At 42.1% G+C, this 23,853-nt stretch overlaps 1 protein-coding gene across 1 annotated transcript; it reads right to left on the reverse strand.

The window, feature by feature from the left end:
- Nucleotides 1-555: 555 nt before the first annotated feature.
- Nucleotides 556-22,521, reverse strand: LOC146632952 (chaperone Ric-8A). The gene is made up of 13 exons (XM_085351909.1): nucleotides 22,432-22,521; nucleotides 21,558-21,605; nucleotides 20,821-20,838; nucleotides 19,532-19,621; nucleotides 18,796-19,346; nucleotides 18,313-18,448; nucleotides 17,498-17,686; nucleotides 15,448-15,542; nucleotides 15,172-15,322; nucleotides 5,156-5,251; nucleotides 4,933-5,077; nucleotides 789-1,059; nucleotides 556-703 (listed from the first exon to the last, which is right to left on the reverse strand). The coding sequence occupies exons 1-13, from the start codon at nucleotides 22,519-22,521 to the stop codon at nucleotides 556-558; spliced, it is 2,028 nt and encodes a 675-aa protein (XP_085208035.1).
- Between the last annotated feature and the right edge of the window lie 1,332 nt (nucleotides 22,522-23,853).

Here is a 23,853-nt window from a genome sequence, read left to right on the forward strand (position 1 = left end):
GACTAGTCGACTATCAAAATAATTGTTTGTGGCAACCCTATCTGGAAGTAAGTTGTTTTTTTTTAAAAAACTAACATTAGCCTACTGCAGCTAGCTTGTTTTAGTTCTGGTAGCTACCTGGATTATGTGTGATTTACTACTATTACTGAAGGCTACTCGTCACCAAGCTAACATTGTTAGCTGGCGTTAGCTGAGGTTAGTTCATAGACAGTTAGACTTGCTGGATAGCATTAACAACCTGCTAGCTGCAAATGTGCACTTCTGAATGCAGTCTATGAACTAACCCCAGCTAATGCCAGCTAGCAATGTTAGCGCGTTTGCGAGTAGCCTTCAGTAATAGTATATTTACGTAGTTGTAAAAAGCATGACAATATTATGTAATCCAAAGTACTTAGAATACATTACTCACACTGAGTAACTTAATAGAATACATTGCAAACAACATTTTGGGGCATGTATCCTGTAATCTGTAGTGGAGTACATTTCAAAAGTAACCTTCCCAACACTGGATATACGTGTGTTAGCATCTCTGCCTCGCTCTTTGTTTACATCATCCTATTCCATCTGACTGTCTTTGCCCCCCTCTGGCATGAGATTCAATTCTTCCTCTTCCTCTTCTTCCAGCGTGCAGTCACTCATTTGGCCCCAAAGTGGAGCCAGTCTGCCCTCTGCTGTCACACCCATTGGCTGAATGATTTGTTCACTGAGTAAGAAACAGCATATACATCATTATAAATGAAAGCTTCTCTTTAACCATACTGTGTGTTCTGCATTATTAACACACTCACCGTGACAGTCTGTTGATCATACTGATGAGGTGACGTGCCTCCTCTTCTTTCTCTTCGTCCGTCATGCCCTCCATTGGATCAGGCTGGTCTGCTTCTACCCGGCCAGTCACCAGGTTAATCTTGGCTTTGGCCTCTCGGTACTCTTCTGTGTCTGAGTCTGAGTCGCTGGAGTACTGGCTGTTACTAGAACTCATTCTACCATTAAGCAGTCCCCGAGCTGCCAACAGCCCTGCAGCATTGCCATATCCAGTATATTTGACAAATCGGCTGACTGTGAAGGGAACACAGAAGAAAGTGTTTCCATATGAAATAATTTCCTACTGTGCAGTGAGTGTTTCCATGTAAGTTTCTGAAATGTGTTTTATCTTTTGTCATATTTATTTATTTATTTTTAATTCACTTTCAATTCTAAAGTGTTCCCTTGTTTTGTGTGTTTGTGTTTGCATTCCTGGCTCCTTTCCAGCCTTGTTAGTATTTCTATTGGTTTTACCTGTGAGTGCCAACAATAAAGCTGCCCTTTGAGCTACTTCCTTTATATTCAGTCCTAAACCTGCCCGTCAGTATGCTTTAATAGGTGTTAATAGGTATTAACAGAAGAGTGGAAGTGATTGAAAAATTAAAGTTATTACAGTTTTCATGGTTTGTTTGTTTGTTTGTTTGTTTGTTTGTTTGTTTGTTTGTTTGTTTGTTTGTTTGTTTGTTTGTTTGTTTGTTTGTTTGGATCAGGATATCAGGGACAAGATTATAGATCTGCACAAGGCTGGAATCGGATACAAGACCATTAGCAAGAAGCTTGGTGAGGAGGTAACAACTGCTGGTGCAATTAAATGGAAATGGGAGAAATATTAAAGACCATCAATTACCCTCAGTCTGGTGCAAGAGCTTGCTCCATGAGAAAGTTGGTGGATTAGACCAAAAGTACAGGGTGGACCATTTATATGGATACACCGTAATAAAATGGGAATGGTTGGTGATATTAAAGTCCTGTTTGTGGCACATTAGTATATATGAGGGGCAAACTCCTCAAGATGGGTGGTGACCATGGTGGCCATTTAGAAGCCGGCCATCTTGGATACAACTTTTGTTTTTTCAATAGGAAGAGGACCATGTGACACATCAAACTTATTGGTAATGTCACAAGAAAAACAATGGTGTGCTTGGTTTCAACGTAACTTTATTCTTTCATGAGTTATTTAGAAGTTTCTGACCACTTATAAAATGTGTTCAATGTGCTGCCCATTGTGTTGGATTGTCAATGCAACCCTCTTCTCCCACTCTTCACACACTGATAGCAACACCGCAGGAGAAATGCCAGCACAGGCATCCAGTATCTGTAGTTTCAGGTGCTGCACATCTCGTATCTTCACACCATAGACAATTGCCTTCAGATGACCCCAAAGATAAAAGTCTAAGGGGGTCAGATTGGGAGACCTTGGGGGCGATTCAACTGGCCCACGACGACCAATCCACTTTCCAGGAAACTGTTCATCTAGGAATGCTCGGACCTGGCAACCATAATGTGGTGGTGCACCATCTTGCTGGAAAACCTCAGGGAACGTGCCAGCTTCAGTGCATAAAGAGGGAAACACATCATCATGTAGCAATTTCAAATATCCAGTGGCCTTGAGGTTTCCATTGATGAAGAATGGACCCACTATCGTTGTGCCCCATATACCACACCAAACCATCACTTTTGTTGTTCCCACAGTCTTGGAGGGATCCATCCAATGTGGGTTAGTGTCAGACCAACAGCGGTGGTTTTGTTTGTTAACTTCACCATTCACATAAAAGTTTGCCTCATCACTGAACAAAATCTTCTGCGTGAACTGAGGGTCCTGTTCCAATTTTTGTTTTGCCCATTCTGCAAACTCTGTGCGCTGATCTGGGTCATCCTCGCTGAGATGCTGCAGTAGCTGGAGTTTGTAAGGGTGCCATTTGTGAGTAGCTAATATCTGCCGAAGGGATGTTTGACTGATGCCACTCTCCAGTGACATGCAGCGAGTGCTACGCTGTGGGCTCTTGCTGAATGAAGCTAGGACAGACACTGATGTTTCTTCATTAGTGACATTTTTCTTGCGTCCACATTTTGGCAAATCCAACACTGAACCAGTTTCACGAAACTTAGCAAGCAGTTTGCTGACTGTAGCATGGGAGATGGGTGGTCTCGTAGGGTGTCTTGCATTGAAATCTGCTGCAATGACCCGGTTACTGCATTCACCAGATATCAACACAATTTCGCGTTCAAGTTCCTCACGTGTTAACCTCTTCGACATGTCAATGGCTGTGAACAAAGAGAAACTTGTAAATAACTCATGAAAGAATAAAGTTACGTTGAAACCAAGCACACCATTGTTTTTCTTGTGACATTACCAATAAGTTTGATGTGTCACATGGCCCTCTTCCTATTGAAAAAACAAAAGTTGTATCCAAGATGGATGACTTCTAAATGGCCACCATGGTCACCACCCATCTCGAGGAAAATGGCCCACCCTGTACTTAAGAGGAGCACCAAGGTCTTAGAGAAGACCTCAAGAAGATGTGGAGGGTGAAGGTAACAGTGGTCCCAGTGGTAATCGGAGCACTTGGAGCTAGGTGAGCGGATCCAGCAGATCCCAGGAACAAGTTTGGAGATCTCTGTCCAGAAGAGCGCAGTCCTAGGAACAGCTAACCTACTGCACAGGACCCTCGGCCTCCCAGGCTTCTGGTAGAGGACACAAGCTTGAAGGATAGACTGCCCGCAGGGGCGAGACAGGAATTAAAGAAAGAAAATATATATATATCACAGTGATAGGCATCCAAGAACAGGTCTCCAGTAAAAAGAGTTAGACATAACCAGGCCCCAGATGTTCAGGTACTCCATGAGCATCTGGCAGCACAAATGACCCAGCTGCTAATGGATGAGACACCCAGAATGGCTAACTGAAGGCCACAGTTCTGTTACCCAAGGACCTCCAGAAGCGACCAGAAGGGACCAAATACCAATAGCCTGTCTCAGTACCACATGGAAGCTCCTGTCGGGCACCATAGAGGCTAAGATGAACAGGCACATGGCTCTCAATACATAAGCATGGCATAGAAAGGGATAGGCAGAAACACCAGAGGGGCCAAACATGAGCTGCTGGTAGACCGAGCAGTCGTCCTAGACTGCAGTACCAGACTGAAATGTGCACTGCCTGGACCGACTACAAGACAGCCTATGACTCAATGGCCCACACATGAATCCCCGCATTTCAACTTTATTTAGTTATTTATTTAATTTTGTACTTTTCCGAGTGTTTTGATATTATTAGGATGATTTAAGTTTAACGAGTTAGTTCTGAGTTCATTCTTGCCACGTCTCTGAGTTTGCCCGTCAGACAATCCAGCACATAACAGCAGGGTGCAAGAAGCTAGCAGGCAGGGCATACATGGAACGCCATAACCAAGTGGCCGGCATAGTGTACAGAAACATCTGTGCCGAATATGGCCTGGAAGTCCTGAGGACAAAAGGGTGGTGGAGAATGGTCGAGCTAAGATCCTGTTGGACTTCCAGAAACAGACAGAAAAAAATGGTGATGGCTAACCAACCGGACATAGTGGTGGAAGACAGAAGAAAATGGCCGTAGTGATGGATGTAGCGGTTCAGAATGACAGCAATATCAGGAAGAAGAAACACAAGAAGCTGGAGAAATACCAGGGGCTCTTTTTTTTTTTCCAGAGAAGACACTTTCACCTGCCAACCATTCCATACATAACTGCTTACATCTAATAGTATTGTCTGCTGTTATTGTACTGCTAATTTTAACATTTAACATGTTAACTGAGGCCTGTAAGATCTGAGATGTAGCTCCTCGGTTTTTCTGGAATTTCTCAAAGCTTGTCTGACCTTGGGGTAAATTGGATAGAATGTCAGCTCTTGGGAAGAATAATTCAATTCAATTCAATTTTATTTATATAGCGCCAAATCACAACAACAGTCGCCTCAAGGCGCTTTATATTGTACAGTAGATTGTACAATAAATAATAATAATAATAATCTGCTCTAAGATTACTGCTGATGTTTGTTCTTCTTGGCACTGTGTTAACTCGCACCTGACTGTATAGAGTCCTTTGAAAACTTGACTTTTCCCATCACTACAGTTAGTCTTGCAAACTGCAACTATACCATTTTCTTTGCAGAGCACAAACAGCAGTTCAGCAGCACAATCCTTCACATCTGTGTCAACGTGGGTCATTAGGCGGACCAGCTGGCCTCTGAGGGAGCTGTCCTGCTCAGGTCTGATGGCAACATCCCTCAGTGGAGGTAGGATCTATTCCAAATGTTGAGGTTAGATAAAAAATTGCTGATACAGTTTCCATTTTGTACTTTTTTTTTCTTTTTTTTTTACCTTTTGCCGTATGTAGTGACGCGTCTCCCTGTGTACCCGAGAACTCTCAGTCAGTAGATTCAGTACAGGTGTTAGTTTCTCCTTCAGCTTTTGGCCCTGTGTACAATTAAACAGCTTACATATGTCACTAAAGATGAATAAAAACTGGGTAACACTATATAATAATATAGTGTTAATAGTGTGATAACACTATTAAGCAATAGTAAGGAATTAGTAAGTAGGGATGGGTATCAAAAACAGGTTCTTGTTGAGAACCGGTTCCCACTGTTTCAATTCCTTGGAATCGTTTGCCATTTTTGCAAACGATTCCCTTATCGATTCCAGTCGCCCCGAATGACGTCACCACGTTGCGGAGCGTCATTTACCTGGCAGGAAACATGGTGGCTCAAAAGTTTGGTTATACTTTACGAGAACGGATGACAACAGGGCAACTTGCAATACTTGCAAAGTAGATGTTTCATTTAAGGGAGGAAACACGACGAATATGCAAAAGCATTTGCTCACAAAACACGCGATGACCTGAAATGAATGTCGTGTTTTTAATTCCGCTCCGGACTCGTGAATCTCAACCCAGCAGCAGCGGTAACGTTTGCACGTCCTCTCCCGTTAATGCGGCAGGTAAATAATCAACAACAGTGCATATTATGTTAGCGCGATCTGCCTTATTACAAAACCTGCCATCACTGTGCATTTAGGTGACCATGATGAGACAGAGTCTGGCTCAGATGCTGGCAGTTCTCGCTGCAGTCTACCGGTAGCGTCTCCTTTCAGGCCGGGATAGACGAATGTCACCGAGCAGTGACTCAGTTTGTGGTCAAAGGCTTGCACACATTTGTCACAGCAGATGATTTTCGGTAAGTGAATGCGTTTAATTGTAGGCAGGGACATTACTGGATATTCTTGTGTAATTGCTACAGAATCATTTATGTTATACTTTGTTATTGCTACAGAAGAATATTTATTTTATTATTTTACATTTACAATTTTTGTTTCCTGGGGACCCTGTGACACCCCACTGAAGAGCCGTAGGCTGGATCTCTTAAGATCTCACTGTTGGGTTTGTAAGGCCATGTAACTCCTAAATTTCTATCTTGTTCAAAGAGAAGATATAAAACAAAGTTCTAAGCTAATCGACCTTAGTGTCCTCCTTTTTTTAAAAAAAGAATCGATAAGAGAATCGAAAAAGAATCGAATCGTTAAACAGAATCGAAACTGGAATCGGAATCGTAAAAATCTTATCAATACCCATCCCTACTAGTAAGTGCTTATCATCACCTCATCATCATTACCTTTATTTATAAAGCACTTTTAAACAACCACAGCTGACACAAAGTGCTGTACAGTGAGAGCAACGACTGACTGACCCCCACATAGAGTGAGTTACAGTCGTCCAGGCAGGAAGAAATAAAAGCATGTATCACCGTTTCAAAGTGCTGCCTCGAAAGAAAGGATTTTACTCCTGCCATTTGCCTTAAATGATAAAAACTGGACTTTACCACTGCTCTGATTTGGTTGTCCAATTTAAAATCACTGTCCAACTTAAAACCAAGGTCGATAACAACAGGTTTAAAATAGACTTCCAGGGGTCCCAAATCAACAGAGGAGGACTCGCAGGAACCACTGGGTCCAAACACCAACACTTCTGTTTTCTTTTCATTTAAATTCATCCTTTATAAAGCATTAGTCCTTCTCAGTGTATCATTTATAAACAGATATAAATGTTTTTTCTTGATTAATAAGCTCATATATAACATGTTCATGTTCAAGTAAATAATTAACAGAGGCACATTTATATATATACAATGATTAATGACATGAGCTCATTGTTGTTCAGTGTGTTAATAGATGTTTTATAAATATTATCTATAAAAAAAATATGTAGTTGTTAGGTTAGTATTTTGTGTGACCTCATGTAAAGTGAGGACTATTTTTGGCTTATTTTTAAATGAAAATGAAAGTACCTCAAGATTCAAACAAGTCTCAGCTGTCTTCACAACACAAAATGACACAGACAAAGCACAAAGAGATACAAATTATACAAATATATATTGCCAGATGCAAACGTGACCCACCTGAGGTTTGCAGAATACTGAAATGTAGAAAGGACCAGAGTCTGAATCAGTTTGTAAGAGGTGTTTAAGAGAGAAAGCTACACTGAGCTGGAGCCACAGCAGTGAAACTTAAATATACTACAACTTGTTCATTTAAGCTAAAATAGGAATAAGGTTATTACAAATCAGTAGTGAAAATTTGACAGAGTTTCACAAACAGGTGTAAAAACCATAAACAAAGCGTTCATCTTATTAAACTGATAATGCAGGAAAATGTCTCTGGGATGTTTAAGAGTTCATTCCTGAGGTTCAACGTTCCTCTGGTTCGTGTTTTGTTAGCTAGTTTTAGTCAAGTCAGCGTCAGGTTCAGTTCCAAAGTGCTCCTGAATTAAGCAGAATAGTTAGGGTGTCTGAGCTCAGCTTAAATGAAAGAAGTAGTGGATGGTCTCTGTCTCGTTCTTCTCGGGGTAAGGATGTGATCAAGTTAAGAGGTGGTTCTCCATCATCAAGGAGAATTATCTGTGTCATGAGAATGTAATGGAAACTACTTTAATGACATTTGGACTTGTTTGTGAAGCTCTGTCAGTTACTCACTACTGATTTTGATAACTTTATTCATATTTTATTTTAAATGAATAAACTTCAGTATATTGAAGTTAAGCTACTTCTAGCTACGTCGCTTCAACTGCTTAGTGTATCTTTGTCACTTAAACCACTCTTAAAAACTCTGGTTCAGCTGTATTACCTCAGATTATAGTGGATTATGTTTGAATCTGCAAATAAATATTTGTTTATTCTTTATCTCTTCATTTTTCTGTTATGAAGATGAGCTGATACTTATTCAAGTCTTGAGTTACTTTTATTTTATTTATAAATGCTTTATAAGGCAAAAGCATTCCTCACTTTAGATGAGGTCACACCAAATATCTACCTAACAGCTACTAACTGTCTGAAGTAACTGTGAAGTACACTATAGAGATGTCCAAATTCATAGTTTCATGGTCCCCATGTCTCTCTGGCTGGCTCACGCTGGCTACGGGTTTTGTTGTTGTTTTTTATGCCTTTTCTCCTCCTCTCTGCCTGGGTGGAGCTCGTTACGGGCTCTCGTTCTTTGCCCACGCACCTGTGTGATTGTCTCCACCTGCTGCTGATCTGGCTGATTTCCCCAGCTGCTATTTAAGGCAGTGGCACAGAGCAGCTCACCGCTGGAACGTTGAACCTCCTGAGTTCGTGCTCTCGGCATTCTCAAAAGATTTCCCTGTGTGTATGTTGCTGTGTAACTAACAGTGAATTCTGTGTGTAGATATCCCCCTTCTGGACCAAATCACGGACCCTTCCTGGGTGTGGCGGCGTGAGTGGAGTTTTGGAGCGAGTGCGGCTGAAGAGGAGTGAGTGTGTGCGGAGGAGCTGTGGCGGTGACTGTGCAGAAGAGGAAACGTGTGTGTGGATTACCCCCTCTCTCCCCTGGAGCCCTGGTCCCCCCTCCCAGCTCACTGTGTATGTGTATATATATATATATATATAAAAAACACCCAGCACGCCCCTGCGGGCGGTTTATCCTTCAAGCTCGGGTCCTCTACCAGAGGCCTGGGAGCTTGAGGGTCCTGCGCAGTATCTTAGCTGTTCCCAGGACTGCGCTCTTCTGGACAGAGATCTCCGATGTTATTCCCGGGATCTGCTGGAGCCACTCGCCTAGCTTGGGAGTCACCGCACCTAGTGCTCCGATTACCACGGGGACCACCGTTACCTTCACCCTCCACATCCTCTCGAGCTCTTCTCTGAGCCCTTGGTATTTCTCCAGCTTCTCGTGTTCCTTCTTCCTGATATTGCTGTCATTCGGAACCGCTACATCGATCACTACGGCCGTCTTCTTCTGTTTGTCTACCACCACTATGTCCGGTTGGTTAGCCACCACCATTTTGTCCGTCTGTATCTGGAAGTCCCACAGGATCTTAGCTCGGTCATTCTCCACCACCCTTGGGGGCATCTCCCATTTTGACCTCGGGACTTCTAGGTTATACTCGGCACAGATGTTCCTGTACACTATGCCGGCCACTTGGTTATGGCGTTCCATGTATGCCTTGCCTGCTAGCATCTTGCACCCTGCTGTTATGTGCTGGATTGTCTCTGGGGCATCTTTACACAGCCTGCACCTGGGGTCTTGCCTGGTGTGATAGACCCCAGCCTCTATGGATCTTGTACTCAGAGCTTGTTCTTGTGCTGCCATGATTAGTGCCTCTGTGCTGTCTTTCAGTCCAGCTTTGTCCAGCCACTGGTAGGATTTCTGGATATCAGCCACCTCCTCTATCTGCCGGTGGTACATACCGTGCAGGGGCCTGTCCTTCCATGATGGTTCCTCGTCTCCCTCCTCTTTCTTGGGTTTCTGCTGCCTGAGGTATTCACTGAGCACTCGGTCAGTTGGGGCCATCTTCCCAATGTATTCTTGGATGTTTCTTGTCTCATCCTGGACTGTGGTGCTGACACTCACCAGTCCCCGGCCCCCTTCCTTCCACTTAGCGTACAGCCTCAGGGTGCTGGACTTGGGGTGAAACCCTCCATGCATGGTCAGGAGCTTTCTTGTCTTTATGTCAGTGGCTTCTATCTCCTCCTTTGGCCAGCCTATTACCCCAGCAGGGTACCTGATCACGGGCAGGGCGTATGTGTTGATGGCCCGGATCTTGTTCTTACCATTCAGCTGACTCCTCAGGACTTGCCTGACCCTCTGCAGGTACTTGGTGGTTGCAGCCTTTCTAGCGGCCTCTTCATGGTTCCCATTTGCCTGCGGGATCCCCAGGTACTTGTAACTGTCCTCTATGTCTGCAATGTTGCCTTCTGGTAGTTCAATCCCCTCAGTTCTGACTACCTTCCCTCTCTTTGTTACCATCCGACTACACTTCTCCAGTCCGAACGACATTCCAATGTCATTGCTGTATAGCCTGGTAGTGTGGATCAGTGAATCGATGTCTCGTTCACTCTTGGCATACAGCTTGATGTCATCCATGTACAGGAGGTGGCTGACAACTGCTCCGTTCCGTAGTCGGTATCCGTAGCCAGTCTTGTTAATGATCTCACTGAGGGGGTTCAGGCCTATGCAGAACAGCAGTGGGGACAGAGCATCTCCTTGGTAGATCCCGCACTTGATGGTAACTTGTGCTATGGGCTTGGAGTTGGCCTCTAGTGTTGTACGCCACATCCCCATTGAGTTCCTGATGAAGGCTCTTAGGGTCCCATTGATCTTGTACAATTCTAGGCATTCCAGTATCCAGCTGTGGGGCATTGAGTCATAGGCCTTCTTGTAATCAATCCAGGCAGTGCACAGGTTGGTCAGTCTGGTCTTGCAGTCTCGGCTGATTGTTCTGTCTACCAGTAGCTGGTGTTTTGCGCCTCTGGTATTCTTGCCAATTCCTTTCTGTGTCCCGCTCATGTATTGACCCATGTGCCTGTTCATCTTAGCCGATATGATGCCTGACAGGAGCTTCCATGTAGTACTGAGGCAGGTTATTGGTCGGTAGTTGGAGGGGACCGGTCCCTTCTTGGGGTCCTTGGGGATCAGGACCGTCCGGCCTTCAGTTAGCCATTCCGGGTGTCTCTCGTTAACTAGCAGCTGGTTCATTTGTGCTGCCAGACGCTCGTGGAGTGCAGTCAGCTTCTTCAGCCAGTAGGCGTGAACCATGTCGGGCCCTGGTGCTGTCCAACTCTTCATACTGGAGACCCTTTCTTGGATATCTGCCACTGTGATGGTTACTGGACCCTGTTCAGGGAGGTCGCTGTGGTCTGCCCTCAGATCCACTAGCCACTGAGCATTGCCGTTATGGGTTGCATCCTTCTCCCATATGCTCTTCCAGTATTGCTCCGTCTCCAGCCTTGGTGGTGCTGTTCTCTTATTGTTCCCTTGCCACTGAGAGTACACCTTTGCTGGTTCTGTGGAGAACAGCTGGTTTATTCTCCTGCCTTCTATCTCTCTGGTGTACCTCCTCAAGCGGCTGGCCAAGGCTGTGAGTCTTTGCTTGGCAGTTTCCAAGGCCTCAGGTATGGACAGCTTGCTGTATTTCTTAGGCACCTTATTTGTCGCACCTTTCTGCAACTCTGTTAGTTGGCTAACCTCCCTCCGTGCTACTTTGATCTTGCCCTCTAGCCTCCTTCTCCATGGAGGGTACTGCCCCTTGTGGCTGTTCAACTTGTAGCCAAGCATCTCACTGATCACTGCTGCCGTATTGTAGATCAGCTTGTTAGTGTCGGTAATCGTGGTTGTAGGTATTGCCCGTAGTGCTGCATTAACATCATCTAGCAGACCTTCTGAGGGTACTTCACGTAATCTTGGTAACCGGCTACGGGGGATCCACCGGCTACGCTGGATAGCGTAGTGGTTAAACTACACGCCTTTGGAACAGAGGATCGCAAGTTCGATTCCTGCCTGGGGCGTCTGTATCCAGTAAGGGTCCTAAGGCTAGACCCCCTATGCTAAGCAAGCCTACCGCAGACATGAGCGAGACAGATAAATATGAAGGCATGCCGGCTCGGACGTCGCCCGGATCAACAAGGTCCGCGTCAGGTGTTGAGGAACCAGGGCACCCTGACGAAAAGTGGGCTACTGGAACAAGAAGGCATCGGTGGGCAAGGGACGAAAACAGGGCGTTGTTGGAATGCTACTACGCAAGTAACCCCGGCGGAAGGGGCTACATGAATAGGATGAGGGACCTATGGATTCTTCGATACCCAACATCCACAATGACGGCGAAACAACTAGTAGCTCAGTGTTCCAACATTCGAAAGAAGGGACTGCTCTCACAGCTAGAGATTGACGAGGTACAACACAAATATATATATATATATATATATATATATATGGTAGGCCGGAAATGTGAAATTAGACGGTCTAGCCTTCAGATCTGCGTCACCAGCTGTCTCGTTGGAGTTTAATAAACTCGGACGTCTGCTCCTTGCTATCTAAAATATAACAGGACACTGGAGTAAACTCTCGACCATTTCACACTTCTGTTTAATCAGTTTTCTGTTTGACGTTTATTCAGCTGTGTGAAAACTACAACTTTAATCTCAGCCAAACTGATTTACTCAGGAACAAATAAAACACTGAAAAAAGCCAAACAATAACATTTTTAAGTTATCTGAGTGACTTACAGCGGCTTGCAAAAGTATTTTGCCCCCTTGAACTTTCCCACATTTTATCACATTACAGCCACAAACATGAATCAATGTTATTGGAATTCCAGGTGAAAGACCAACACAAAGTGGTGCACACGTGAGAAGTGGAACGAAAATCAGACATGATTCCAAACATTTTTACAAATAAATAACTGCAAAGTGGGGTGTGCGTAATTATTCAGCCCCCTGAGTCAATACTTTGTAGAACCACCTTTTGCTGCAGTTCCAGCTGCCAGACTTTTAGGGTCTGTCTCTACCAGCTTTGCACATCTACAGACTGAAATCTTTGCCCATTCTTCTTTGCAAAACAGCTCCAGCTCAGTCAGATTAGATGGGCAGCGTTTGTGAACAGCAGTTTTCAGATCTTGCCACAGATTCTGGATTGGATTCAGATCTGGACTTTGACTGGGCCGTTCTAACACATGGATATGTTTTGTTTTAAACCATCCCATTGTTGCCCTGGCTTTATGTTTAGGGTCGTTGTCCTGCTGGAAGCTGAACCTCCGCCTCAGTCTCAAGTCTTTTGCAGACTCCAAGAGGTTTTCTTCCAAGACTGCTCTGTATTTGGCTCCATCCATCTTCCCATCAACTCTGACCAGCTTCCCTGTCCCTGCTGAACAGAAGCCCCCCCCCCCAGAGCATGATGCTGCCACCACCATATCTGACAGTGGGGATGGTGTGTTCAGAGTGATATGCAGTGTTAGTTTTCCGCCACACATAGCGTTTTGCATTTTGGCCAAAAAGTTCCATGTTGGTCTCATCTGACCAGAGCAGCTTCTTCCACATGTTTGCTGTGTCCCCCACATGGCTTGTGGCAAACTGCAAACGGGACTTCTTATGGTTTTCTGTTAACAATGGCTTTCTTCTTGCCACTCTTCCATAAAGGCCAACTTTGTGCAGTGCACGACTAATAGTTGTCCTATGGACAGATTCCCCCACCTGAGCTGTAGATCTCTGCAGCTCGTCCAGAGTCACCGTGGGCCCCTTGGCTGCATTTCTGATCAGCGCTCTCCTTGTTGGGCCTGTGAGTTTAGGTGGACGGCCTTGTCTTGGTAGGTTTACAGTTGTGCCGTACTCCTTCCATTTCTGAATGATGGCTTGAACAGTGCTCCGTGGGATGTTCAAGGCTTGGGAAATCTTTTTGTAGCCTAAGCCTGCTTTAAATGTCTCAATAACTTTATCCCTGACCTGTCTGCTTTGTTCTTTGGACTTCATGGTGTTGTTGCTCCCAATATTCTCTTAGACAACCTCTGAGGCGTCACAGAGCAGCTGTATTTGTACTGACATTAGATCACACACAGGTGCACTCTGTTTAGTCATTAGCACTCATCAGGCAACGTCTATGTGCAACTGACTGCACTCAGACCAAAGGGGGCTGAATAATTACACACATCCCACTTTGCAGTTATTTATTTGTAAAAATGTTTGGAATCATGTCTGATTTTTGTTCCACTTCTCACGTGTGCACCACTTTGTGTTGGTCTTTCATGTGGAATTCCAATAAAAGTGATTCATGTTTGTGGCTGTAATGTGACAAAATGTGGGAAAGTTCAAGGGGGCAAAATACTTTTGCAAGTCACTGTAAATATCATTTTTAACCTGAGTAGCGAAAGACCAGGGGGGCTTTTAAAACGATGTGCAGGGAGTTCGCTGTTCTCACCCCAGCTAGCTATTGAGCTGGTGGGTAACAGACGTCTCCGAAAATGTGGGAGCACTTTTGCAAATATGTGATATCTTGATAAACCGAGCAGATATTTGAAGTTTACACGGCTGCTTTCTCACCTGAAAATATCTTTAAAGTTTATTTTGTGACCCAGAAAGATTAATAACAGTAATATTAAAACTTAGTAGTGGCCTCCATTGTTGGAAACCGGAATTGGCTGGGCCACGCTATGAATTCTGGGATATGGTGGGACACGAAGGACACACCCGACCCATCCTTCAAATTCGGGGAATAGGAGGGCACATTAGTCGGCTGCATTCGGAGGAGTCTACGAATTTTGGACAGCCTTCGTCGTGTCGCTGTGACATGCGGCCTCAGGAGGATGCGGCCCATGAATTTGGACACCCACTATGAAAGGAGTATTTATAAAACTCAAAAGCACTGAGGTCATATCTTAGTCATTCTATATATATATATTTGCATTTAAATACTTTAATTATTTACTTAGACTTTATAAATGATGGCATTAACATGTTATATGTTAATGCCATCATCGCTTACTTTATTTGGTAAAGTAAGAGATCCAATTTGGATCGGTTAGTTACTTTTTATTATCTATTAAATAAATAAGCAATATAATCTGTCAATAACCACTGTAACCATAACCATGCTATAGGGATGACATCATTCTGATGAAATAATGAAAATCCTTCACTGTCAAGCTGTTGTAGGCAAACAAAAGATTCCTTGCAGGTGTAATACAAGGAGATAAAGCTTCTGCTTTTCAGAATCATTTTATTTTAAAGTCAGTGAAGTAGATATTTTGTGTATCACGAAAAATACCTACTTTGCATAATGGTTCAACCATTCTGTATTTAGGTTTTAGTAGATGATAAGAATTCTGGTAAGCCATCGTTTCTATAATCCTCGGTTATAGAAAAGAAGGCTTTCCTGGTATGGTTTAGTTAAGGTTTAATTATTTGTTACTTCAGGAAATCTTAAAGTTGATCCTGATTTTTCATTTTCATCTGTAAAGCTCATCAGACAAAACATACCAGCACTGATATCCGTATCAGTCATGTTGTCAAACTAACCTATGCAGTCACAACATGTGTTTCCTTCACCACATATTCACTTGCCCTGTTTAGCCGTCGGTTCATAAAGAGCAACAATTTGTGGACACAGTCCATGTTGACCCCCTCGCACTTATGGGATGCTTGGTCCACCTGGACAGACACCAGGACATCCAGACATGTCAGTGGCAATGCTGACAGGACATTCACCGTGTGCCTGTGGACAGAAGTCATAACACTTTTTAGATCAACTGTAAGAATGTCATCTAGGTTATCAATAATCACTCCAGTATCTATTATTTTAGCCAAAACCATCTAAAGCTTCAGAAATACTAGTCTGACCCTTGGAGTTCTTCTAATGTGTCTTCTCCTTCACATGACAGGAGCAGGCAATGGCGCAGCACAGCCACTAGGTGTCGATACAGGGCAGCATCTTCCTAAAACAGTTAAACATGTATAAGATGCAAAGTTTATAACAACTGGGCATTGGTCACACCTCCTCCTCTCTGAACCTGAAGCATGTGCATCATTTTTTCTGTGCTAATCTAATGTTTTTTAATTGGAAAAAAAATGTTTCCTGCAATGAATTTGTTAATATACTTTTATTATATCTTCCTTTTCCACTGGATTTACAGATAATATAGGACTGAAAAGATTTATTTTGTTTTGTTTTTAGCAGGATTTATGTTTTTTCTGATTTCCCCTTCTAATGACTAAACCAGGGGTAACAGACCTAGAGCAGCAAGGCTTACTGCTAAATGGCACAGATGTTAAAATGCCCAAAGTTACAGTGAGATCGTTTGGGGAACATTCTCAAATTTACTTTCACATTTGCTCTTAATATTTATATACTTTATTTATTTCAGACAGGTTTAGTCTATGTGATAAACAAGAAGAAAAATGTATATTGAATTTGTAAAGGCCAACAGTTTCAAAGGGAACCATAGAGGCAGAGTAGCAACACCTTTGTATTTTCTGTTTGTCAGATATAGACGGCTTAAACAGAGTTTACTTGCCATAGTTAACACACTGTATGCTTTTGTTGCCTCTGCAAGAACTTTGAATAAACAACCCTGATAATGTGAAAGTGGCATCATCAGGCTTCAGCGTAGGACAAGAAATTTCTATCTAAAGCCTGTTATAAGTTTTTTCGATGGCTGAAGCACAAATCACACAGCAGAAACGTAATTCTCACCACTCTAAATGCAGTTCTCAAATCAGTAACACATTTCCACACACGCTTCACTACCAAAGACATTTTCACTGTGTTGATGCACCTCTCACTTAAATCTCACAACACATTAAAACTGCAGTGTGAGATATGTAACTGAAGCCATACCGGCTTAACAAGGTCAGCGTCAGGTGTTGAAGGACCAGAACACTCTGACTATATTCTCAGATTGTGCATATTTCTCTGTTTCCTGATCCATATAGTTTCACAAGCATCAATTTTGTAAAGTTTTAAATAAATCCTTCACATTTCTTTTTTTCTGAACAATTTTTAACCCACATTAGCACTATTTTCAAAGTCAGTGAGGTTTTAATAAAAGGAAAAAGCAACTCAGTATCAACATCCTGAAATGGTGGTAAAAAGTTTTACACAAGGTTGAAATGATTGACTGACTTTACACATTTTGACATATGTGAAAAAGATCTTGATTTTTTTGGTTGTCTTTGCACAGATGAGTCTGCATTAGGAAAAATGCCTGAACTGTTGTAAAATTTGTATAAAGAGTGGTGAGAATTACATTCCTGCTGAGGACAAATCGATCAAGAACAACTGCAAAGAGTAGATGTGTAATACTCCGGAAATATATATAAATAAGCTCAATGAAAGATTACTGAATACATTACAGGAAGGCAGAGTTGAGGCAGAGTTGACAGACTGAGGAACAAGGCTGGAGATTTGGGGCGTGTCCTGCCTGGGCTCAACTTATGTTGAACTGCTGATCAGTTAACTATGATTCAGTTGCAGCCTGTTGCCTTGGTCTACCTCCCTGACCAAACTGAAGCTCTGCTACTGGACGTTCAAAGCTTATTTATCAGTGACGGCAAAAGAAAAGGATACAACACGTGCCCCTGCCCAACTTATTTTTTTGGCATGGCTTTCAATTAAAGCTTTGAGTGATTTGCAAATCAACTAACAGCAACGTAAATGGCAGCAATAATAATGTATTACACATTTTTTAAAATCCCATTAAGAGACAAAACCTAGACATTGGTCACCTCTGAAAAAAAATATAGGATTATCTTAAAGTGGACACGGTATTGTAAACAAAATAATTTAGTGATAATACCTGAACAAACATTCAGATGTTAGCAATATGATGTTAGTTTCTTTGATTTAGTTATTAAGCTCCAGCTAAATTGGAGGAATCCCCCAGCTAATCACCTCATCAGGCTCCTGCCTGTGGAACATGTGAGTGATGTTGAAGAGTGTCTTGAGGATCTCAATGACCTTCTGGGACACCTCCATGGAAATGGGAGGTTGTTTACTGTCGGTAAGCACCTCATATTCCACACCCCAGCTCACAGCCAGGCACTGCTCCAAGGCTTTGGTCAGCACTGAGACTCCCCGCTCCTGACAAGAACAAACAAACCACTGAGCTTTAAGGCAGATGTGAAGCACGGTTCTTTGACACTCTTGATTTCAGGAGACCAGAAAACATGCATGTTTGTCCTGATCAGCATATAAGGCCTATAAGGGCTTGGAGGTGGTGTGACTGTCTGTTTGTCTAATAGGCTTTGTAGGTTTAGTTATGATGAAGAAATACTTAATCAAATCTTAATTTTATTATTCCTAAGATTTTAATGTGACAACAATCTACAGTCAGCTGACATCCACTGCTCTGTCACTCTATTGTGAAATGATTTCTAAATAAAATGCTAAAGTTTTGGTCCACTTTCAGTATAACTGGAATATTAAATGGCTCCTGTAAATAACAGTATCATATCTAACAATGTCATAGGACATTTTGAGAGACTTCATGTGTTTGAAGCAATCATGGTCACTTTAGATTGTCCAACATGAAAAGCCTGTCACAGATGTCCTTTGTCAACTCATAGCTTGTTGCTCATAAATGAATACCATACACACCCAGGATAAAGAAAGTGTGACTGCATTTAGTTTCTCAAGATCACCTTTTTTATTGCTAGAAAGCAATGATACCATGTAATTCCATCCTTGATAGGTTAGAAATCATTTACCTGTTGCAGCTGCAGCCTGAGTTCAGGTCTCAGGGCTGTGAGTAAGAAGAGTAGCCTCAGCTTGTAAAAGTGGCAGCTGAGTGGCACTTTACTCCAGATCTCCTCCTTCAGACTCTCCCACAAACCTTGCAATAGCCTTTCATGAATATAGGAATCACATTTTCAGGCAAGCAGTTGAGCTGATTAGCGTCACATCCTTGTATATAAAGAATAAACAGTATTTGAATATAACTAGAAAAAATAGTTGCAAAGATTGTAAATGATTTAGGAGAAAATAAGTGACAGCCAAGAATGGTTTTCATATGAGTATTTTGACATTGCATCCTGTAAGATGTCTCAAATGCATCATTCTGATGTTTTTGTTTGCCTTCATTTGACATTTTTATTGAGACTTTATTGCCAATCGTTTTCTTAGCAGAGAATGAAACTTGTAGCTTGGAAGGCAACTTTACGACCAAGTCGACACATTTTTAAAAATGTCACCTTAGTGCACTGGCTCTCTCCTGTGCCCGGGGGCTGTTGTAGATGACATTACACAAGACTTTCAAGGCTTCCTTCCTGCACACCTCTCCATCCTCCTCTTGTTCCTCACTGTTATCTTGTTGGGTGTCTTTTTTGCCACGGGAGAGCGCCACATGCGCTCCATCATGTTTCTGCTGATAGCAGTGATTCACTGAACCACGTGTGGCTGGAGAGACAGCTCCTTCAGCAAGAACAGAAAATGAAACCACAAAGCACCCAGACGGGGCAGTGCCGGCTTCTGCACCCTGCTCACAACTACTCACAGCTCTAATATGGGTTGTGCTGCATGATCTGCCCACGTCACCTTCAGCTTCCTGATTTTCTTGCTGTAGGCATGTCTGTGGTATGGCGATGCCTCCCATGTGTGCTAATGTGAGAAGGGCACTATCAGTGACCATGTGCCCCAGGGCCCTACGGTCACGGGACAGGATACGCAGTGTATGCAGGCAAACCCGTAAAACCGCCGGCTGTAGCTGACTACCAATGAAGCACAACAGGGCTGCAGACAGATCCTGAAAAAGTAGTCGGGGGGGAGATGTTACAGTGAAGAAGGGTTAGAATGACGAACTGCAAGGAGAAAAGACAAAGAATGCAAAATGTGCAAATACAGGGATGAGTGTGGCAGACTTGTGTTAGCATACACAGGGACATGTAGCCATAAGAGTAGACACACAGGGGTATATAATCACTGGCCTACCTGCCGGAGCAGAAGCTCTGCATTCTCATCATCTGAGTCAATGTCAGAGTCGGAAGCAGGAGCACAGTCCCTGAATTTTTTCTTCCTGAACTAATTACCCAAGAGAGAGAGAGAAATAGCACGAATCACTGCAAAGTCTGTTTAATGCAACACAAGAAGCTCAGCATGTTTATAGTTTGAACATTCATTCAGGCTTCATCTGAGATTCACTGCTGAGGGAGCAGTGCTGACTGAGTGATGATTATGACATGGCTGCATGATAATAAAGACAAGTACACATGACCACTTTTTTAGTCATGCTGTATTTGGATATTTACATCCTCTTCACTTTATATCCTGCAGCACTTGCACTACAGTACTACACTAAAGTTATAATACCAAAAAGCACTGAAGTACTTAAGACAAATACCACATCCTTTTATTGTGGTAGTTGTATGTAAGTTTAGTGGTTTCACTGAAAACTACAAGATCATTTAAGCAAATATCTCGATGACATTAATTCGCAGCGTACGGAGAGTGTAGAGGAAAAAGAATAGTTTGTGTAGCTCTAGCATGTCTGTACAGTGAAGGTCAGCGCTGCTAATGCTTAGTCATGAGGTGTTCAAGCAGCTTTGAGAACATGCTGCTCTAAATATAATTAGCAATCGCTTTTGGAACTCACATGCACACACTGGTATTATTTTGGATTACTGTTATACTGAGTCAGCACTCGCTCACTCACTCTCTCTGTCTCTCTATCTAATTATAATTAACTTTAAAGGTGCTTTATTCGCACAAGAGTTCCTAAAAACAATATTGTCAAAACGTCAAAATATAATTTTTTTAATAAATGTTAAAGGTATGTTGATATATACTTGTGTGGTAGTAGTATACTAGTGATGTATAATACAGTGCTGTTCTAAGCTTGATCGGGTGTGTTTGAAAGGAGCCAGTTAGTGTCGGCACCAGCTGATATACAGGACGCCTTTGGGGGAAAGCAAGGAGGCTGGATTTAAGGTGATTTTAAAAAATGAAGTGCTTTCTTTTGAACTATCATTATCAGTGGGTATATGCCTGGTTGGTGGTTTGCACTGTGCATACTGCATGTAGAGGGAACCCCATGATCGGCTACCATACAGTGCAATGGCCAATATATTTTAATTGGAATTTGGAAGTCAGAAACTCCTTGTATGTAGATAAAGAAATCAGTTTGTTTGCGTCCAGTTTTAAGATCACACCAACATGCATATCCTATCAATTTTCTATCTAGTGTACATGTTTGCTAATTAAAAAAAATCAATGCCCCAAACCTCTTCCAGTTGTTGCTGCTGCAGCCAGATAGTCCATGAACAGTGACAGAAATACATGTAAAAAGTAGAATTGATATTTAAGCATTAGAAACAGATGAAGACTGAGGTGGAGGAGGACAGCAGAATCAGCACAGATGAGCTGGAAAGAAATTCATTTGAGATGGGACTGTTAATCATTCAGGTTCAAATTTTACCTTTATTAACTGCAGTTCATAAAAATTGAGGGCTGCTAAAACGTGAGGATGAAAAACAAAATGAAAATAATAAAGAGGAACTTTGTCAAAGGGTACGCAACAGACCAGAATTCCCAGCAGTTAATAGTCTGGTTTTTTCCCTTTTCTTGTTTTTTAGTTTGGCAGCAGAACCCCTCACAGAAGCAGCAAGAGAAATTCAAGCAAACTGAAAATCAGCAGAAATAATCCAAGAAGACTTTTTTTGTCTATTCCAGATCATCTAACGTATTCCTGAGCCTCTGTTTGTTGGTGGGTTGGGATAATCACTGAGCACTTGGAAAATCATGTGCTATGAAGATAGGAAAACTTTTCTAAAAACAAATAGCAAAGAATCAGAATACTCCAGTGACTGCTATAAGCATGCTTTATAATATACATTTAGAGATCACGCTAAGAGTCAAAACACAACTGACAGGGTGCTGACATGAGAGTGGCTGAAGGCTATGGCAAAGGAAATATAGACGAAAAGAATGAAACTACTGGAGAGAAGCACACAGAGCTGACCTTTTGCCTCTCCTGTGCCTCAGTGTTGAAAAAGAAGCACTCTGCATACTGTGGAGAAATGAAAGAACACAAGCAGTTAGGAAAACGGAGAAAAGCCAGATCACAGATTTGCACTGACAAAGTGTCCTAGAATATAGGAACATCAGTCAAACTGCGATTTGATAACGACAGTGCCAATTTAATTTCAGAAAAACAATATTTTAAGGATACTCGTTTTTCATATCATTTCTTATTCATTCATATTCATTTTTTTCTTTCTTTTTTCAGAGAATAGCAGGTTCACAACATAGATATATATATAGATAATACATATTTTTAATAATGACATACACTCTTAAAAGAGCAACTGGAAAAACTGTTTTTTGTCAAAGGTTGAATGATTGAACCAGAATTCCTTCAGCAATGCAGCATCATACAGGTGGATCCTGCTGGAGGCAGAGCAAAAATAGGGACTAAGGTGTTGGCTCTGGCTCAAAGACCGGAGCTGGCGAGGCCACTCAGACCAACACGGGCACCATGACAGGAACTAGAGGGGTCAGCTCTGGTTCTGGACTAGCCAGGCCAAGAAAACTAGCTGCTGTGACAATCAACACTGACTCAGTCTCTGGGAAAACCGCTAGAAGCCACCAGATTCTAAATTTGTGCAACGTCCAATTTATAATGCTAATTAATTGTGTCTAATATATTAATGCAAAGTCACTTTTAAATAAGAAGAAACCTGATTTTTTTGCTGAAGTGCTGTAATGATTATATGATGATAAGTAATATTTAAAATTTTTAGCTTACAGTGTCGAATGTACAGAAAAACTGTTTCCATTGTTGCATAAATAAATACTTCTATAGCAACACAGTAATTGTAACAGAGAATAGTGACCTGTGTGTTGTAGCTGTTGAGCAGAAGCTGCACGCTGTCCTGGTCTCTGCGGACGATGCTCTCAATAATTCTCTCTATGTCTGGAACCATGCTTCAAGCCTCAGCACAAAACAGGATGAAATCAAAGCCAAATGCAAATACAACTAAAAGACGATCAGACAGGACAGAAATTTATCACCAAAAATAAGTTTCAAATAAAAAGTTTTAACTAAGTATTTTAATGAACTTTGATAATGAACTAACTTCATTCAAATATGATCTGAGATAAAGTACAATCATTAAAGCACATGTCAAATTTGACAGAACAATATCTAATAAAAAATTCAGTGCTTGTATAAATACATTTGCACGATAACCATATACTGGATTTTTTTTGTTGTTGTTGTTGTATCTATGAAGTGCTGAACGACACTGAAGTTTCCTCTTAGTTTTACAACAGTAACCCAGACATCTTTCACTCACCTGCTGGTGTAATAAAGAGAAGGACACACAACCACTGGCAGCTTCTTATCACCGAAGAAACCTTTGAAGCAGCTAATCTTCTTTCTCTTCTCTCTGTCCTAGCCCCACCCCTAATTTCTATAAGCTTTGGATTTACAGCACTACAACCACACAGCACACTGATGAACTGTGTCATTCTCTCTCTACTGCACACTTACACCCCACAGTTCGGTCTTCCCATGAGTGCTTGATTCGGTCGGTGTTCCCAAAAAGGTTTTCCATATCCTTTTCTCTCACTGACCTGGAGCTTTGTCAGTATTCATTTGCATATTGTGGACTGCTTAGGTTTAATGTCCTTGTGTATCATGTTTAGAGAAACAGATTACAAAATAATCCTTACTAGGACTCTATGCTGAATTGGATTTGCATCACACGATTCCTGCTTGAGATACAAAGTTCCTGAGAGGAAGATAAATAAACTGTACTCCACCCCATGCTTTCGAATGTCTGATGGATGAACTATTGTTAGAGCTCTCAACAAAGAGAAAGGCTAAATTACAGAAAAAGAAGGAACACTGCTGCCTTGTACAGCACAACTGAACAGTTGTTTTAAAGTGATGCTATCTACAGTAAACTTAAATACATCAATTCAAACGTTTGGGCAGTGCCTTTGCATTAGCTAAAATCCACTTAGCTATGATGCAAACATTCTTGAAAAGACTTCAGCTCAAGGCTATTGATTCATTGGGGCATTTGTTATTTTCAGAGTTTTAATGCAGTATGTCCAATACAGCAATTGCATGTACTGAAGAGCCACTGGAAACTAGAGGATGAAGTAGCTGTACAATATTTACAAATCAGACTCTGCAAGAATATCCTCAGAGAGTTCAACTTATAGGAAAACTCAGCAGCAAACAGAAAAAAAATATGACATTAAATACTGATATTAAGGGTTTATCATCATTTTAACTCATACTTCCT

Source organism: Diplotaxodon limnothrissa, linkage group LG4 (assembly GCF_057381915.1).
Source record: "Diplotaxodon limnothrissa isolate DT_005_m linkage group LG4, D_limnothrissa_male_GT1.1, whole genome shotgun sequence".
NCBI lineage: Eukaryota > Metazoa > Chordata > Actinopteri > Cichliformes > Cichlidae > Diplotaxodon > Diplotaxodon limnothrissa.

Coding starts and splice junctions, on each gene's coding strand:
- LOC146632952 (XM_085351909.1), bottom strand. CDS start 22,521: ATGGTTCCAGACATAGAGAGAATTATTGAGAGCATCGTCCGCAGAGAC. Junction 5,252..15,171: donor TGAACCGACGGCTAAACAGG/GCAAGTGAATAT, acceptor AATTGTACACAG/GGCCAAAAGCTGAAGGAGAA. Junction 704..788: donor ATGATCAACAGACTGTCACG/GTGAGTGTGTTA, acceptor TTTCTTACTCAG/TGAACAAATCATTCAGCCAA.